At 38.9% G+C, this 19,891-nt stretch overlaps 1 protein-coding gene across 1 annotated transcript in view; it reads left to right on the top strand.

The window, feature by feature from the left end:
* The window catches only part of PSME4 (proteasome activator subunit 4), a gene marked incomplete at both ends in the record, with an annotated part of 114,043 nt that overhangs the window by 1,688 nt on the left and 92,464 nt on the right, over positions 1 to 19,891 (top strand). The window contains 2 exons of the mRNA XM_080711939.1: positions 15,618 to 15,758; positions 16,631 to 16,747. Of these exons, the coding sequence (XP_080568065.1) occupies positions 15,618 to 15,758; positions 16,631 to 16,747 (258 nt within the window). The remainder of the gene's footprint in view (positions 1 to 15,617; positions 15,759 to 16,630; positions 16,748 to 19,891) is intronic.

Genomic DNA, 19,891 nt, shown 5'->3' with positions numbered 1-19,891 from the left:
TAGCTCGGAGGTCAAATGCCTCTGGGTTCCATCCCCAGACCCGGAAAAAAAAATCCATAGAAAAGGAAGGAGGTACAACAGATCTAGTTACTTTTAGTCAAAGGGAAGAGTGTTTTCAATGTTATAAATGATTATAATTCATATTCTTTTTCAAGTGAGCCTCCTAGGTGTTTGTGTTATTTAGGCACAGGAAAAATACAGCTACTTTATTAGGTTCCAACAATTGCCCATTTAAATCATTTAGTTGAGACTTGCCAGAGAATACCATTGTGCATAAACAGCTCCTTTTAGGTACACAGTATATAAATATACCAATGTGTGAAAATATATCTAGTTGGGGCTTATGAACCTAGAATCTACACAGGTATAATGTAATATTTTCTGAAGTACTTATTGTTAACAAGTTTGGTACATTAACACCAAGATTTTTATTAGTATTTTGGCTTGTTAAGAGCAATTCTTACCTAGGAATGGCTAAAAATACAGTGGAGAAAACACTTGGTGTTCAGGGCAGGATTGCAGTTAGATAGCTTTAGAAGTTTTTTTGAACCCATAAATTTTTTTTTTCTTGTGGTACTGGGAATTGAAACCACGGGCATTCTACCTCTCATCTATTACCTCCAGCTCTATTTTATTCTTTTATTTTCAAAGAGGGTCTCACTAAGTTGCTGAAGGCCTCATCAAATTGCTGAGGCTGGCTGTGAACTACCAATCCTCCTATCTTGGCCTCCTAAGTACTGGAATTAGAAGCATGTGCCTGGCTAGAACCCCTAAATTTTATATGTAAATAGCCAGTAAAAAGTGTTGTTGTGGATAGAGTTTTATTTTGGAATGGTGGTTAAATGCTGGAAACTGGTTCTGGGGATTGCCCTAGGTAACATTTTGAATTCAACAGGCTATATATATTATGATCTAGGGTAATTTTTTTTTTATTCTAAGATTCTGTTTTGTTTTGTCCTAAGTTATGTTAAAGTGCTAATAGTTGTGGGGTTTTAAATTTTTTTTTAATTTTTGGTGGGGGTGGTAGTACTGAGGATTGAACCCAGAGGCATTCTACCTTCAAGCTATTGCCCGAGCCCTTTTTAAGACAGATTTCAGGGTTAAGAGATTTGCCAACTCTACATTTGGCCACCCCTTTTTGGCTTTATACTTCATTTTAGTAGTTTAAAATCCATTCTGAAGCTGGGCATGGTAGTGCATACTTGTAATCTCAATATTTGGGGAGGCTAGGACAAGAGAATCACAAGCTGCAGCTAGCTTCTGCTATTTAGTGAGGCAGTAAATAAATCCATTCTGACACTTGCAGATCTGTTTAGCATCTCTGACCACAGCTTCTTTGTGTACTTTTTGTTTTATTTTTATTTTTTTGTGTTACTGGGAACTGAACGCAGTACCTTGGGCATAGGCAAGCGCTTTACTAATGAGCTACATTTTCAGTGCCCCTGTGTTTTGTTTTGTTTTATTTTTTGTGGTACAGGGGATGGAACCCAGGAATGTTCTACCTCTGAGCTATACTCCCAGACCAATTTTATTCTTTTATTTTGAAACAAGGTCTCACTAAGTGGTAGAGGGCTTCACTAAATTGTTCAGGCTGGCCATGAACCTGCAATTATACTTTCTCAGCCTCCCAAGTACTGAGATTACATGCATGTGCCACCACACCTGGCTTATTTTTTTAATTGGTCCTGTGATACAGTACAAACATTAATATACAGTTTGTAATATTAGAACTGCCTATTTAAGAGAGATTACAAGGCAAAGTTTTAAGAAGGAAGGAAACAAGGGAAATTAAGGAAAACAAATCGGAGAAAGAAGCAACAAATTAGTAGTCTTTGGAAAGTGGAAGTAAAGACAGTTTATGGACTGTAGATAGCATGTATGACCCATGTAGAGAGTGAAGAGGATTGAAGAAAGGTAATTTTTTTTTTATATTGGGGATTCAACTGAGGGACATACTACCTCCAAGCTACACCCCTAGTCTTATCTTATTTTGACAAAAGGTCTTGCTAGGTTGTTGAGAATCTCACTTGCTGAGGCTGTCTTCTAACCTGTGATTCTCCTGTCTCAGCCTCCTGAGTACAGGATTATAGATTGTGCCACCATGACTGACACAAAGGTAATTTTTTTTCCCCAGTACTGGGGATGGAACCCACGGGCATTCTACCTCCAGGCTACACCCCCAGCCCTATTTTTTATTCTGTGTGTGTGTGTGGGGGGGTACTGGGGGTAGAACCCAGGGGCATTCTATCTCCAGGCTATACTCCCAGACCTATTTTATACCTTATTTGGAAACAGGGTCTCACTAAGTTGCTGAGAGCCTCACTAAGTAGCTGAGGCTGGCTTCGAACCTGTTCGAACCTCCTGTCTCAGCTTCCCAAGCACTGGGATGACAAGGTGCACCACCATGCTTGGCTTATTCTTTATTTTGAAATAAGGTATCACTGAGTTGCAAAGGGCCTAAGTAGCTGAGGCTGTCCATGAACTGTGATCCTCCTGTCTCAGCATCCCAAATGCTCAGATTACAAGCATGTGCCACCATGCCTGGTTTTCAGAGGTAATTTTGAAACTTATTTTTGTTCTTTTTCTTCTGGACCTTACAAAGAGGCAGTGAAGTCTAGAACTCCTCAGGTATCTATTCCTGGCTTGACCTTACTTAACCTCTTCTTCGCTTTAGAGTTGACAGGCAGTTTAAGACAATTAGTGGATTTTAAAACTAGTGGTGGTGCACGCTTGTAATCCCCGCGCTCAGGTTCGAAGCCAGCTTCTCTGGCTTAAGAGACCCTGTTTTCAAATAAAAATATAAAATAGGTTTGGGAGTATAGCCCAGAGGTAGAAGGGTTTCCAGGAACCCCAGTACCAACAAAACAAAACCCAAAAAAAACCTAGTGGCTGGCTGGCTGTCTTTCTTTCTTTCTTTCTTTCTTTCTTTCTTTCTTTCTTTCTTTCTTTCTTTTTTTTGATGGTACTGGGGATGGAACCCTGAATTAGAATCCTTAGGTAAATTAAAACGGATTTCTCAACCAGATGTGGTGACACACCTTTGTAATCCAGAATTTGGGAAGCTGAGACAGGAGGATTGCAGTTCACAGACAGCCTCAGCTACTTTTGCAGACAGCCTCAGCTACGTAGTAAGGCCCTTTGCAACTCAGTGAGACCCTGTTTCAAAATAAAGAATAAAAAAATAGGACTGGGGTTGTAGTTTGGAGATAGAAAGCCCCTGGGTTTCATCCCCAATACCACCAAAAAACAAACAAAAAAACCTTGATTTTTCTTTTTTACACGTTATAGATAGTAGAATAATCCCTTACATATTTAATCCATCCATGGTAATTTTTTGACTCTGTGTGTGTGTGTGTGTGTGTGTGTGTGTGTGTGTGCGCGCGCGCGCGTGCGCGCGCTTGTTTATATTGGTAGGAGAGGTACTGGGGATTGAACCCAGAAAAAAAATAAATACATAGAATAAAGGTACAGCTTTTAAATTATTATTAACATTATGTAACCTTCCTAGACAGGTTATTCTAGTTGAGCCAAACAATGCATTTAAGAAATTTAATTTTTTTTGGTGTGTGTGTGGTACTGGGGATTAAACCCAGGGGTGTTCTACTTCTGAGCTATACCCCAGCCCTATTTTATTTTTAGTTTGAAACAGGATCTCACTAGGCTGATGAGACTTTCACTACTTTTTGAGGCTGCCCTCAAACCTACAATTCTCCTGTCTCAGCCTCCCAAGTACTGGGATTACAGGTGTATGCCATCAGGCCTGATTCAGGAATTTAAAATTTAATATAGATTGGTTATGAGTTATCAAATACACTGACCATCTAGCTGGGCATGATGGTGCACACTTGTAATCCCAGCATTTGGGAGGCTGAGACTGGAGGACCGCGGTTCATGGACAGCCGCAGCTACTTAGTGAGGTCCTTTGCAACTCAGTGAGACCCTGTTTCAAAATAAAGAATAAAAAATTGGGCAGGGGGTGTAGCTCGGAGGTCGAATGCCTCTGGGCTCCAGATCCGCCCAAAACAAACAAACAAACAAACAAACAAACAAAAAACTGACCATCTCTTGTGAAAGAAAATTAATCCAAACACAAAATATCCAAACTTGAATCATTGTTGGGGAAGAAAGCAGGAAATGCTGACTGCTGAATCTGTTGTCTAGTAATGTGAGGTACTACAAGTGCATTCTATTACTAAAGTAATCTTGGAATCTTGACAATTACCATATTAGAGTGAACCAGTTCATAAAAGTAAATAAGGTTGTCTTTGTTACTAAGTGATGAGTCAAAATAGAAACCAAAAAAATCTTTGTAATGAGAAAATTGATTTTCCATTTGAAAAAATAGGAGTTAAGTGATTTTTAATTAAGTCATTTTGAGAGGAATGAATTTTTCTGACAGTTGTATAAGTATAGCAATATATTTCATATTTGATTTAAAAATTAAACTATTTTTTAGAGAACAGTTTTAGTTCACAGCAAAAATTGAGTTAGAGTTCCCATTGACCCTGTTCTCCACACATACATGCATATATATTCATATGTGTGTGTGGTTTTTTTTTTTTTTTTCTCTCGGTACTGGAGATGGAACCCAGGGGCCTCCGAGCTACACCCAACCCCTATTTTTCATTCTTTATTTTGAAACAGGGTCTCACTGAGTTTCAAGGGAATTCACTAAGTACCTGAGGCTTTCTGAGAACCATGATTCTCCTGTCTCAGGCCCCCGAATGCTGGGATTACAAGCGTGTGCCACCATGCCCGGCGCATTATGTGTGTTTTATATATAAATACACATACATAAAATATATTTTGCAGTGCTGGGTATTAAATCCAGGGCATCATACATGATCTTACTGTTAAATCCCTTGCTCGTTTTTTATCGTTTATTATTTTTTGTAGTACTGGGGATTGAACCCAGGGTCATTCTACCTCTGAGCTATACCCCCAGCTCTACTTTTTTATTCTTTATTTTGAAACAGGGTCTCACTAAGTTGCAGAGGGCCTCACTAAGTAGCTAGGGCTGGACATGAACCTGTGATCTTCTTGTCTCAGCCTCCCAAGTACTGTGATTACAAGCATGTGCCACCATACCCGGCTTTTGTTTTTTATTTTGAAACAGCGTCTCAATGAGTTGCTGAGGGTCTAAGTTGTTGAGGATGATCTCAAAACTGTGATCCTCCTCTCTTAGCCTCTAAGTACTGTGATTTCAGGCATGTGCCACCATGGCTCCTAGTCCTTTTTCTTTTCTTTTCTTTTCTTTTCTGTTCTGTTCTGTTCTGTTCTTTTCACGTTATTGGGGATTGAAGGCAGAGGCATTCTACCTTTGAGCTACACTCCCAACCCTATTTTATTTCTTATTTGGAAATAAGTCTCATTAGGTTGATGAGAGTCTCACTATTGTTTGAGACTGCAATCCTCCTGTTTTAGCCTCCCAAGTATGGGATTACAGGCAAGTACCACCATGCCCTACTATAGCCCTTTTTATTTATTTACTTTTCTTTATTTTGAATTGGGGTCTCACTAAGTTGCCGGGGACCTCACTGTGTAGCTGAGGCCAGCTTCGAACCCGCGTGATCCTCCTGTTTCAGCCTCCCAAGCGCTGGGATTAAAAGCGTGTGCCACCACGGCCGGCTGGGCATTTGGGACCTGTCAGTATAAGATTTCTGCCTTAAAGGAAATTCCGGTATGCTTTCTGCTATTATACATTTTTGTTCTTTTAGGACAGACCAGGCAGGGAAAATAGTAGCTCCAAAATGAGATATGGAGAATGAAAATAAGATATTTGGGGATGGAACCCAGGGGCATTCTACCTCTAAGCCACACCCCCAGCCCTATTCTTTTTGAAACATGGTCTCACTGAGTTGCAAAGGGCCTCACTAAGTAGCTGAGGTGTCCTGGAACCTCCATCCTCCCATCTTAGCCTCCCAAATGCTGGAATTACAAGTGTGCGCCACCACACCTGGCTTAGAAAATATGAATTTTAAATATATTATTTTAAATAAAGAGTTTCATTCTCATCAGGTGTGTTTGTTTTTTGGTACTGAGGTTTAAACCCTCAACCTCCAACCTCTACCTATACTCCCAGCTCGATTTTATTTTTACTTGGGAATGGGTCTCACTAGGTTACTGAGAGCTTTGCTAAGTTGCCGAGGCTGGCTTCAGCCTCCCAAATACTGAAATTACAAGCATGCACCAAACTGGGCATGGTGGCATACTCTTGAAACCCCAGTACTTGAGAGGCCAGGAGGATTGGGGTTTGGTTTGCGGCCAGCCTCAGCTACATAATGAGGCTTTCTTCCTTGACTTAGTGAGACCTTGTTTCAAAATAAAGAATAAAAAATAGGGCTGGGGGTGTATCTCGGAGGTAGCATGCCCATAGGTTTAATCCCTAGTACTGTAAAAAAAAAAAAAAAAAAAGCGTGCAGCACTATGGCCTGCTTATCAGTGTGTTTTAATGCCTCTCACTGAGGCACTAAGTAGCTTAAATATAATAAAATAATATTTAAAGTTCTGAGAGCTGAGTGTGTGTGTGTGTGTGTGTGTGTGTATGTATGTTGCTGGAGATTGGACCCAGGGGCATTCTACCTCCAAGGTATTACCCAGTCCTGTTATTTATTTATTTATTTATTTATTTATTTATTTATTTTGGTGGTATTTATTTATTTTGGTGGTATTTATTTTGGTGGTTCCTGGAAGCCCTTCTACCTCCGGGCTACACTCCCAGACCTATTTTATATTTTTATTTAGAAACAGGGTCTCCTAAGCCAGCGTGCGTGGCTGGCTTTGAACCTGTTCCATCCTCCTGTCTTCGCCTCCCAAGCGCGGGGATTACAAGCGTGCGCCACCATGCCCGGCCCTGTCTTTTATTTTGATAGGATCTTGCTAGGTTGATAAGAGCCTCACTATTTGCTGAGGGTGTTGTTGAACCTATGATCCTCCAGTCTCAGCCTCCCAAGTACTAGGATTACAGGCTACCAGGACTGGCTTGAATGTTACTTTTAAATAATTTCCCCCATATGTTCTTGGCTGCATGCAGCATCTTAAAATAACATTGTAATTGAAATATATGTTCTTTAATTGAATGGAGGCTTTTTTTTTTTTTGGTGGTACTGGAAATGGAACCCAGGGGCATTCTACCTCCTAGCTACATTTCCAGCCCTATTTTTTATCCTTTATTTTGAAACAGGGTGTCACTAAGTTGCGGAAGCCCTCACTAAGTAGCAAGTCTTCTGAATGGAGTTCACTTGGGGCAGATTCCTGAAGAGTTTAGTTGGAATAGTTGTTCTAAGGAATGTAGATTACTTCCAAATACCTTAATAAATAAAATGTCAAATTTCTGTAAACACTTAACAAATGGAGTTGACTGTTCTGTGTATGGCAGCAGAAGTTACCACATAACCAATCCAGAAATTATTTAGAAATGTGATTTAAAAAAACCCGTAATTTTTTTTATCTTAAGGTTATTTAAAGGGGGAATTACATTTTTATCTGTATGTTCATTTATATGTGTATTATATAATATTACAGATAATGAGTCATAAGCAAAAGAGTTGGGGAATCAATCTGATAGGTTTTGACTAGTTTTTGGTAAAGTAGATTAAAATAATTAGAGTGCATTTGGTCATAATGAGGGTGACAGTTCATGACCTTTATTTTAGTTTTGTATATGTGTGTATGTATATGTACTAGATTATATTTGTTATTGTAGGGCATGACCAAAGAATTTGTGTATGTGTGTGTGTGTGTGTGTTACTGGGATTGAACCAAGGGGTGTTCTACCTATGAGCTACACCCCCAGCCCAATCTTATTTATTTTTTTGAAACAAGGCCTCACTAGGTAATTAGAATCTCACTACTTGCTGAGGCTATCCTCAAACTTGCTATCCCTTTGTTATGGTTTGTAACAGCACTGTGGGCTCTTTTTCTCTATTCATTTGTTGAATAAGGAAATTAAAACTAATCAGCAAAGTCAGTAGGAAATAGAAAGGGAGAGAAAGGAAAATGGAGAGCTCCAAGGTGCCCTCCCCTCAGACCCCAGCCCATAAATAAAGTTTTTCCATTGGTTTTTTTTTTTTTTTTTTTTTTTTTTTTTTTTTTTTGCGGTACTGGGGATGGAACCCAGGGGCATTCAACTCCCAAGTTACACCATCAGCCCTATATTTTGTATTCTTTATTTTGAAACAAGGTCTTAATTAGTTGCAAAGGGCCTCACTATGTAGCTGAGGCTGTCCAGGAACCAAGATCCTCCTGTCTCAACCTCCCAAATGCTGGGATTAGAAACCTGTGCCACCATACTGGGCTTTGGTGTGTTCTTATCAGTGTTCCCAGGATAACCGGGCTAGCAACTCATTTAGGCTGGTAGTATTACCTTGTTGCTGGTCAGTGTACTTGTTAAGTGTTACCATATTTTTTCTACCTCTGCTCTACCAGTTGCCCATTAATTGATGGTGCTTTGAAATAACATACTGAGCTTACATCCTGCATATCAGGTCAGGTTACAAAGAAAAATAGGGAAACAAGCACCAATTATAGCTTGCATCTTGTATATCAAAGCCTGGTCTTGGAGGACAATGGGGAAACAGAGGCACTAATCACAGCTAATGCAGCGGTGTATAAACTCACAGAGCATAATCTCAGAACAGAGCACTAGGCTTTTGCTATCTCTACAGCTTTTAAGATGTGCCAGGAGCAGGACACATCTATCTATCTTCTATCTATCTATCTATCTATCTATCTATCTATAGCAGGCTAAAAGCTCTAATTGTCTCTACATTATTACTATGGGTTAAAAACAGGGCAAGGATAAGGGGAGGGTGAGTTTAAAAGTGTAGCAAGGCAGGGCATGATGGTGCACACTTGTAATCCCAGCATTTGGGAGGCTAAGACAGGAAGATCACACAGCCTCAGCTTAGTGAGGCCCTGTTTCAAAATAAAGAATAAAAATAGGGTGGGGGGTATAGCTCAGAGGTAGAAGAATGCCCCTGGGTTTCATCCCCAGTACCTCAAAAAACAACAACAAAAAAAAGAGTATAGAAGGCCAATCTGTTGGGTTTTTTTTTTTTTTTTTTTTTTTAATTTCTTTCTTGCCCGCCTGTCTGAGTGCTTGCTTAGCACCCAGGCTCTGACCAGCTTTCACTCTTTTTATTGGAAACCAATACGGGGCAGTCTCCCATTAGAAGCACTCTTACGTCTCAGCCTCCAAAGTACTGGGATTACTGGTGTGCCACTATGCTTGGTCAAAAACAATTTTAAAGGTACATATGTAACAGGTGTCATTCTTCAGATCATATAATCAGTTGGTACTTACTGAGTTAGAAGGACATAAGTAATGAAAATGAAAAGTTTATAACAGTTAACGTACCAATAACCTGAATTTACAAGAGAGTATTAGTAGAATATTGAGTGGTGTAGATACTGCCTGCCACACACTGCAAAGTCATAACATGCCAGGGATGCTAGGTGCTTTACATTCATTACTTCATTAAACCTATAAACTATATTTATTATCCCAAATTTACTTTTGAAAAAAATGAAGCTTAACAAAGTTGTCTTGAGTCTGCACAGGCTCCTCTAATACCATAAGCTGAATGACTTTACCAGCAAACGTTTATTTTCCTCCTTCTGAAGGTTGGAAATTGAGATCATGGTGCCACCATCCATGAGTTCTGGCGAACCTCTTCCTGGTTAACAGCTAGCTGCCTTGCTGTATCTTCACCTGTAGAGCAGCAAGGAGAAATGGAATCAAGCTCTTTCTGATTCTTTATAAAGATACTAATCCCATCATAACGGCTCCACCTTCAAGACTAATTGCAACCCCAAACTTCCATCTCAAAATAACATGATGTTGCAGATTAGGGTTTCAGCTAATGGATGCAGGAGTTGCACAGGCATTGAATCAGCAGAGACTTTGTTATAGTCAGTTTTCCTTGATGACCACAAAGGTCTTGCTCTTAACCACTATGTTCAAAAGAGGGAAAGCTTCCTGGTTATATATATATATCCTGGGAAGCCTACCTAGGGGAAGACTCACAGCTGAACTTGAGTTAGGGTTTAGTTAGGGAGGAGTTTGGAGAAAGCCATGTAATGTAGGGAACATAGATGAAAAGCAGACTGACCATATGACTATTAAAATTGTATTATGAGCATTATTTTATTTTTTTGTGGTACCTGGGATAGAACTCAGGGGCATTCTACCTCTGAGCTCTACTCCCAGCCCAATTGTTTATTCTTTCTTTTTTTACCCACGCATTATTGGAATACTCAGTTAAGTTACTTGTCTCCCTTTCTAGGCTGCATGCTTCAGGGCCATTCATTTTTTATTTATTAATTTATTTTTAAATTTTTCATTGCCTGGCTCATAGATGACACCCATTAAAGCATTTCAAGAAATTCCTTCCTTCCTTCCTTCCATACTGGGAATTGAGTCTGGGGGATTCTGCCTCCAAGCTATACCTCCAGCCCTATTTATTTATTTATTTGTTTATTTATTTACTTACTTACTAACTTTTATTTTGAAACAGGTTCTTGCTAGGTTGATGAGTCTAACTTGCTGGGGCTGTCCTCTAAACTGCAATCCTCCTGTCTCAGCCTGCCAAATCCTGGGATTACAAGCATACACCATTACACCCAGCTAGAAATTTTTTTCTTTATTTCTCAAAAAAAAAAAAAAGTTGGCTACTTTATTAGTCTAAGAAATTGTCTTTTTTTTTTTTTTTGTAGTACTGCAGATGGAACCCAGGGGTACACCTCCGAGTTACACCCCCAGTTCTATTTTTATTTATTTATTTATTGGTGATACTGGGGTTTCTGGAAACCCTTCTACCTCTGGGCTACACTTCCAGACCTATTTTTATATGTTTTATTTGGAAACAGGGTCCAAATAAAACATATAAAAGTTTAAGCCAGTGCGGCTGGCTTTCAACCTGCACGACCTTCCTGTCTCTGCCTCCCAAGTGCGGGGATTACAAGTGTGCACCACCACTTCCAGCCCCAGCCCTATTTTTTATTCTTTATTTTGAAACAGGGTCTCACTGAGTTGCAAAGGGCCTCACTAAATAGCTGAGGCTGTCTGGGAACCACGATCCTCCTGTCTCAGCCTCCCAAATGTGGGATTCCAAGCATGTACAAGTGTGCGCCACCACATCTAGATCAAATTGTGTCAGTTTTAATAAGTCACAAAGGGATAACTCTACCCTCAGAATATGCCACACTCCAGTGAGTTTTGTCTAACCTATGCATAGGGACAAAGATAACTATATACCTGTGAACTCTTTCCATTTGGACCTTTTCATGAGAAATACTATACTTTGTAAAGAAGATAAACTAGTGAGGTGGCAGGGTGCTTATAATTAATCCCAGAATTTGAGAGACTGAGGCAGGAGGATTGCAGGTTTGAGGCCAGCCTCAGCAATTTTGCTAGGCCTTCATCAACTTAGTGAGACCCTGCTTAAAAAAAAAAAAAAAAAAAAAAAAAGACGGGATATAGCTCAGTGATAGAATGGAATGCCCCTGGGTTCAATTCTGAGTATCACAAAATAAAATATGATAGACCTTTGTTTTAGGTGTTTTGGAAAACTCTATTTTAAAGTCAGTTTGTCTAATTTTATTTTATTTTATTTTATTTTGGTACTGAGGATGGAACCCAGAGGCATTTTAGCTTTGAGCCATACCTCCAGCCTGATTTTTTTATTTTTTGAAACAGGGTCTCACTGAGTTGCAAAGGGCCTCACTAAGTAGCTGAGGCTGTCTGTGAACCGTGATCCTCCCATCTCAGCCTCCCAGATGCTGAGATTACAGCATGAGTCACCACACCCAGCTTTGTCTAATTTTAATTTGGTCAAATATTTATTATTAGAGGTTTTTTTTTAATCTAGCCAGGTGTGGCCTGTAATTCTAGCATTTGGGAGGCTGAGACAGGAAGACTGTAAGATTGAGTACAGCTTTAGCAAGTTAGAGAAATCCTCAACAACTTAGGGAGACATTTGTTTCAAATAAAATTAGGCTAGGTTGTAACTCAGATGTAGAATGTTTCTGGGTTCAATTCTCTGGTACCATACACACGTGTGCGCGCGCGCGCACACACACACACACACACATTAATTAAATAAGAGGGCTTGGGAGATTGAGCATAGTACTGCATGCCAAAAATTCCCATATTTAGGAGGCTGAGACAGGAGAATTACAGGTTTGAGACTAGGCTTGCCATGGAAAACCAAAATAACTTAGGTAGGTTCATGGCTTTTCATGGTGAAAAGAATTTCAACATATGTCAATCAGAGATAAAGGAAAAGATTTTACTTAGGGAGGGATTTGAGGGGGAAGGCAGGCCATCTTAAGCGCTGAACAAGAGCAAAAGAGCTTGGCCTGATGGCACATGCTTATAATCCTAGAGGTGGAGACTAGAGGATAGAAGTTCTCAGCCAGCCTCAGCTACTTAGCAAGGCCCTTCACAACTCAGTGAGACCTTGTTTCAAAAAATAAAAAGAGAAGCTGGGTGTGGTGGCGCATGCTTGTAATCCCAGCATTTGGGAGGCTGAGACCTGAGGATCCTGGTACTTAGGCCATATGCAACTGAGACCCTCTTTCAAAATAAAGAATAAAAAATAGGGCAGGGGGTGTAGCTCGGAGGTTTGATGCCCTTGGGTTCCATCCCCTAACCCCCCCCCCCAAAATAAATAAATAAAATAAAAAGATTTTAAAATAGGGATGGGGGTTTAGCTTGGAGGTAGAATGCCTCTGGGTTCTATCCCCACTACTGCAAAAGAAAAAAAAAAAAAGCACAAAGCAAAAAAGGGCAAAGGGGGTCTTTGCTGTTTTTTTTAGTTCTTTGATAGAGCTTCCCTGAGCTTAATCTTAACCTTCAGGTTTCTTTGGCAATGAGGAAGGGTGATGGGTGGCTGGTGTCCTGACTTTTGTCCTCCTCCTCTTGGACTCTGTTTACTAGGGATCCCAGGTGGGGAAAGGGGCCATTGTGATGAAGAGTGTGGGCCCTGCAGGCTTCTGCCTAAAAAACACCATATAGGAGTTAAGAGATTATAACTTTTCCAGACTTTTTGGATATGAGTTCTTTGTCATATATATGTATTCCAAGTATCTGACTGGACTTTTTACTGTAAATAATTTTTTATTATGAACAAAAGTTTTGTGTGTGTGTGTGTGTGGTACTGGGGTTCCTGGAAACCCTTCTATCTCCGGGCTACACTCCCAGACCTATTTTATATTTTTATTTGGAAACAGGGACTCTTATGCCAGGGAGGCTGGCTTTGAACCAGCCTCCGCCTCCCAAGTGTGTCTCCGCCTCCCAAGCTCAGGGATTACAAGCATGTGCCTGCACACCCGGCCTATGAGCAAAAGTTTTAATTTTAATGAAGACCAGTTTATTAAGTTTTTTTTATGATTAGTATGTTTCATGTTCCTGAAAAAATTCTCTTGGATAATATTTTTAGATACAATGAGGAAAAATTGCTTGCTTGTTGCCAGAGAATTAGGGGAAATAAAAGATTTCTGAGAAGTCCTCCTAAAATCTTTAGCTTTGTCAGTAGCTTCAGTCTTTCAAGCAGTCTTTTCCCCATTCCTACCACTCATTGATTTCTTTACATATTATTATTATTATCATCATCATCATCATCATTATACTTTTGGTACTAGGGATAGAACCCCAGGGGCATTCTACTTCTGAGCTCCACTCCCAGCCTGATTTTTTATTTTGAAACAGGGTTTCACTAAGTTACAGAGGGCCTCACAAGTTACTGAGGCTGGTAAAGAACCTGTGATCCTCCTGTCTTAGCCTCCCAAGTATGGGAATACAAGAGTGGGACACTGCCCAGCTTATATAGTATTAAAATTAAGGTTTTGTGAATATTATGTATCTAATGTTAAGACAACTGTGGACTGTAGTTAACTTATTTCAGTGACTTAGAGCAGTGAGTCTCCAATTTTTCCACAAAAGTATTCTAACTACAGCAGAGAGTATATGTATAATTTAAGGGCATTTAGAGTCTTGGCAAGGTCTGAAACAGCCAGTGAAATTAAGCAATATTTGAAATCTCTTATTTTTATCTTTTTTTTTTTTTTTTTAGGTACTAGGGATGGAACCCAAGGGCATCCTACCTCTGAGCTACACGTGTACCCAGACCTATTTTTTTTTTTTATTCTTTATTTTGAAACAGGGTCTCACTGAGTTGCAAAGGACCTTACTAAATAGCTGAGGCTGTTGGTGAATGAGGTCCTCCTGCCTCAGCCTCCTGAATGCTGGGATTACAAGCATGCGCCACCACGCCCAGCTCTCTTATCTTAAAAATAAACTCTAGTTTTAAAGGATAGTTTGCTTTCACTTAAAATACCATTTAAATGTTTCTAGCTTTTACTTCTAAATTTACAATGAAACAGTGAGAGGCTTCAGGAAGGCACAACTTTGTTTATTCAGTAGCCTGAAGTATCTTTGGCAAAACTGGGCTTAGGGTCTTTAATTACATTGTCATGTGCTTGTTTTTAAGTAGTTTTAGGGAGTTTAATTTGAAGGTTATCTAGAATAAGTATTTGTTTAATAAAGGAGGGGGACAGAGGAACTTTTTTCAGATTACTTATGACTGAAGGCCAATTAATATTCTATAACAATAAGGCAGCAGTGTCTTAATTGGCCATCAAATGTTGCATAAGAACTCAGTTATTATAAACCTTTTTTTATTAAATACTTATGGTAATATCTTGATTACAGAAGGATTTTTGTTGCATAATGTTGATAATAAATATGAAATGCTTAGCAGAAGAGATATTTGAAATTTGTGTTTCACTATACCTCTTTTCTTTTAAAGTATTGGGGATGGAACCCAAGAGAATTCTAACTCCAAGCTATACCCCCTCCCAGTCCTATTTTGTTCCTTATTTTGAAACAGAGTCTCAATTAAGTTGCAGATGATCTCACTAAGTTGTTGAGGCTGATCACAAACCGGAGGTCTCCTGTCTCAGCCTCACAAGTATTGGGATTACAAGCTTGTGCCATCACTCCTGGCTGACATACCTTTTTTCAATGTATGTGGTTAAAAAAAAGTCCCTCTATAACATACCCCTTGTGTTTGTGTGTTACTGGGGATTGAACCCAGGGGCATTCTACCACTGAGCTATACCCTTAACCTTTATTTTGAAACCCTTGGCAACCACAAGTCTACTTTCTGTTTCTGTATTTGATTGCTTTAGGTAAATAGAAATCTAACATTTGCATAATTATTATTTTGGTATTAGAAATGGAACCAGGGGTATTCTTTGCACTGAGCTACATCCCCAGTTCTTTTATATTTTATTTTTGAGACAAGATCTCGTTAAGTTGCCTAGCTGGCCTTGAATTTGAGTTGTTCTTATCTTAGTCTACTGAGTAGCTGGTATTACAGGCATGTGCCACCACATCCTGGTGGGGTTTTTTTGTGTGTGTAATTGGCTTATTTCATTCAAAGTTTATTCATGTTGTATAGCAGGATTTTCTTTTTAAGGCAGAACAATTTATTTTATTACATATACCACATTTTCTTTATCCCTCCATGGACGTTAGGTTTCTTGGCTACTAAGGAGAATAAGTGTTATTGTACCCAGTTTTAAAAGCTTTAATTATTTATTTGTTTTTGCAGGTATATTCGACTTTATGGGAGAAAGTTTAGCAAAGAAGATCATGTTCTATTTATTAAGCTATTGTATGAACTTGTATCAATTCCCAAACTGGAAATCAGCATGATGCAGGGCTTTGCCCGTCTCTTGATCAACTTGTTGAAGTAAGTTCCTTTTCTGTGGTTTCTGCTGAAGTTTGTTTCTTCAAGGTTTTTAGGAATGAAAGCCACTTAGGAAAAAAAAAATCACAAAATGTTGTTATAAGTTTAATTGTATATATTAATCTTATAGCTAAAAATCATCTCCATGAAGCTGTCTCTTTTATAGTATACATACAACTATATATTTGATTATATTTCAAATATATTTGATTATATATTCATTTATGTTAAGTATTTCCCCTGGATAGGTAATAAGTTCCTTGAAAAGACAGTGATCATGTATTCTTTTGCTTTTCTGATTTTTTTTTTTAAGCACAATGTTGCAGACATAAAGTACTTTATAAATACTGCTAGAAAATATGAAATTTCTATGCAGTAATGGTGGCACATATTTAAATGCCCCTTTTAGTCTAGTGTTCTCTTGTACATTGTTCTTTTTATTTTTATTTTCTTTTATTTTTATTTTTTGTGGTACTGGGGCTCCTGGAAACTCTTCTACCTCTGGGCTACACTCCCAGACCTATTTTATATTTTTATTTGGAAACAGGTTCTCTTAAGCCAGCAAGGCTGACTTCGAACCAGTGCTATCCTCCTGTCTCTGCCTCCCAAGCGTGGGGATTACAAGCGTGCACCACTCTTTTTAATACTGTGTTCTGGTGAGTGGTTGTGTTTGGGAAAAAGCAAAACCCACTGAGCTTAACTGTTTTCCCTGTGTAGTAGGTTTGATAGGTCTCCGCTGGCCTCGATCCTCCTGTCATAGCCTCCCAAGTGTTAGGATGACAGGCATGCATCACCATGCCAGGCTGTCGTAGGTTTGATATACACATACCTGCACACACACACATCCATCCATAAGCAGTTTGTTTTCCAAATAGGAAAAAGGAACTTCTTTCAAGAGATGATTTGGAGTTGCCTTGGAGACCACTTTATGACATGGTGGAAAGAATATTATATTCCAAGACAGAGCACCTGGGATTAAATTGGTTTCCTAAGTAAGTATTTCTGTTTAAGTACTTCTTTGGGGGCATTTGGGGTACTTAGGGAATTGATCATAACTGAAGACTATTAAGTTGCTTGAAATAAGCAACCAAATATATATTTTAATATGCTTATTTCTATATAATTTGACTCCTAACTTGTCTTCTTGAAACTGAAGCTGCCCGGTCAAAGCTTTTCCAACCAAGATACCTCTAACATCGAATGTCACCATACTAATGAAAGAAAGCAAGATACTTTTCTTCAAATCTAGTTTTGGTAGAATGTACATTTGGCATTCTTTCTAATATATCCATGTATTTTAATTCTTCAATATTCCTTTAAGAAGAGCATTAGATAATCCAGAGTATCTATCTCCCAGAAGACACCCCACTCCCATTAATGTAGTATCAGTTTCAATGATTGACTGTTTTTAGAACACAGCCATTTAAATGCACAGTTCTTGGTTTATGTTATTTTCTAGAAATGTTTAGAACTATAAATGTCTGATTATTGGTTTTTAGCACATAATGTCCTAAGTCTTCAAGACATCTATTTTTTTTTTTTTTTTCGGGTCTGGGGGTGGAACCCAGGGGCATTTGACCTCCGAGCCACACACCCCCCGCCCCATTTTTTTATTCTTTTATTTTGAAACAGGATCTCACTAAGTTGCAGAGGGCCTCACTAAGTAGCTGAGGCTGCGAACTGTGATCCTCTGGTCTCAACCTCCCGAATGCTGGGATTACAAGCGTACACCACCACGCCCGGCTTAAGACCTCTATTTTTTTAAGCTTTTTATTTCATTTTATTTTGAATGTACAGAGTATAATATAATCATCTGTCATTTTAAGCTAATATTTGTTTCAGACTTGACTGATAATTGTCATTTCTTTTTGTTAATGACCCTTTAATTTCCTCAATCTTAGGTTAAGTGATATAAAATATAGGATTAAGAGTTTTTAATGAATTTTTTCTTTAGTTTTTAAAGCTGTTTGTTCAGAATTGTCTAGAGTCATTTAGCATATATTTACGTACTTATTTTCTGAAGAGCACCATTTTATGTATTTGTATCCATTCCTTCTCTTTTCTCTTTTGTAAACTAATCTTCTTTGGGATGGAGTATTAGGGATGGAACCCAGAGGCATTCTGCCTCCAAGCTACACCCCCAGCCTTATTTTTTATTCTTTATTTTGAAATAGGGTTTCACTGATTTGCAAAGGGCCTCACTAAGTATTAACTGGGGCTCTCTGTGAATCTTGATCTTCTGTCTCAGCCTCCCAAATGCTGGAATTACAACCATGTGCCACCATGCCCAGCTCTGTAAACAAATCTTTTAAAGACTTCTTTCTAATTTCTTTCTCAGTCTTAGACCCATAAACATATCTATCATATTACATTATTTCTTGTAGCCTCCTTAATTCAGTAGCCTCCTCAATTCAGTAAATTTAGTCCATGAATAACCCTCAGGGTTCCTTTAGGTTAGTAATCTGTGTTTGTAAAACAAGAATCTTAGAATTTTTATCTTTTTTTTTTTTTTTTTTGGCAGTACTGGGGATGAACTCTGGGGCATTCTACCTCCGAACTGTACCCTCAGCCCTATTTTTTATTCTTTTTTTGAAACAAGGTCTTACTGATTTGCAAAGGGCCTTACTAAGTAGTTGAGGCTGTCTATGAACCATGATCCTCCTGTCTTAGCTCTCCAATGCTAGGATTACAAGTGTGTGCCATCACGCCCAGCTTTATCATTGAATTTTTAAAAAATAACTACAGATGGCGGGCTTTTAGGTCATGATGTGAAATGATACGAATGGAAAGGATTAAAATATGACTCAGTGATCTGAACTTAGGCCCTAATTGGTTCTTCATATAGGGGTCTCAAGTATAGTGGTCAGAAGTCATTTATTTCTTGAAGGTTTCATATGTTAAAACATGGAAATTCATTCAAGCCAGAAAAATAGAGAAACTCATCATGAACTGAATGGTACACAGGGGTATTTTAACCTGTGAGTCACACCCCAGCCCTAGAGTCTTGTTACATTATTGAGGCTGTCCATGAATGGAACCGAGATCCTCCTGTCTCAGTCTCCCAAATACTAGGATTACAAGCATATGTCACCACGCCCGGCTATTTTGTATTTTGTAATTAGCTATTTTACGAAAATAAAAAAAATTCAGATGAGATAACAAAGTTGGGAATGACTCAGCAGGAGCAATATAAGTAAAAGGTGAATAGGGAAAAGAATAATGCAATAAGAAGTAGTAGGGTATGTGTCCAACAGAAATCTGATAAAAGTATAAGAATAGGATTGAAAACTAGCATACAATACTAAATATATAGATATATTAATACATATAAATTTTATAACAGATTGTTTTTTGTGCCATACCAAAAGACGATGGCAATAATGAATTATTGCTTTTTTTTTGTGGTCCTGGGACTGAAATCCAGGGGCTTTCTACCACTGAGCTATTCTCCCAGCCCTATTTTATTTTTTATTTGGAAACAGGGTTTTGCTAAGTTGATGTGAGCCTCACTGAGTTGCTGAGGCTGGCTTCAAACCTACAATCCTTCTGTCTCAGCTTTCAGTACTGAAATTGTAGGTAAATGTCACTACTCTTGGGTATAACTATATTTTAATAATATAATTATGAGCTTGGCATGGTGGCACATGCATGTAGTCCTAGCTCTTGGGAAGCTGAGACAGGGAGATTGCAGATTCAAGGTCAGCCTCAGCAACTGAGGCCCTTCCCAACTTACTCTGTTTCAAAATAAAACAAAATAGAGCTGGGCATGGTGGCACATGCTTATAATCTCAGTAGTTGGGAGTCTGAGACAGGAGGATTGGCAGGTTTGAGGACAGCCTTAGTAGTGTAGCAAGAGCTGGATGCACGCTTGTAATCCCAGCGCTTGGGAAGCTGAGACAGTAGGATCACATAGGTTCGAAGCCAGCCTCAGCTTCTTAGTGAGGGTCTCAGCAACTTAGTGAGACCCTGTTTCCAAATAAAGTATAAAATAGGTCTAGGAGTATAGCCTGGAGATAGAAGGACCCTGGGTTCCACCCCCAGTACCACCAAAATGATGATGATGATGATGATGATGTAGCAAGACTCAGCAAACTAGCAAGACCCTATTTCAAACTAAAATATAAAATGGGGCTGGG

Source organism: Muscardinus avellanarius (genome assembly GCF_963383645.1).
Source record: "Muscardinus avellanarius genome assembly, chromosome: 15".
Lineage (NCBI taxonomy): Eukaryota > Metazoa > Chordata > Mammalia > Rodentia > Gliridae > Muscardinus > Muscardinus avellanarius.
Note: the sequence above shows the minus strand (reverse complement) of the source record. Positions and strands in the feature narration are given on the sequence as shown.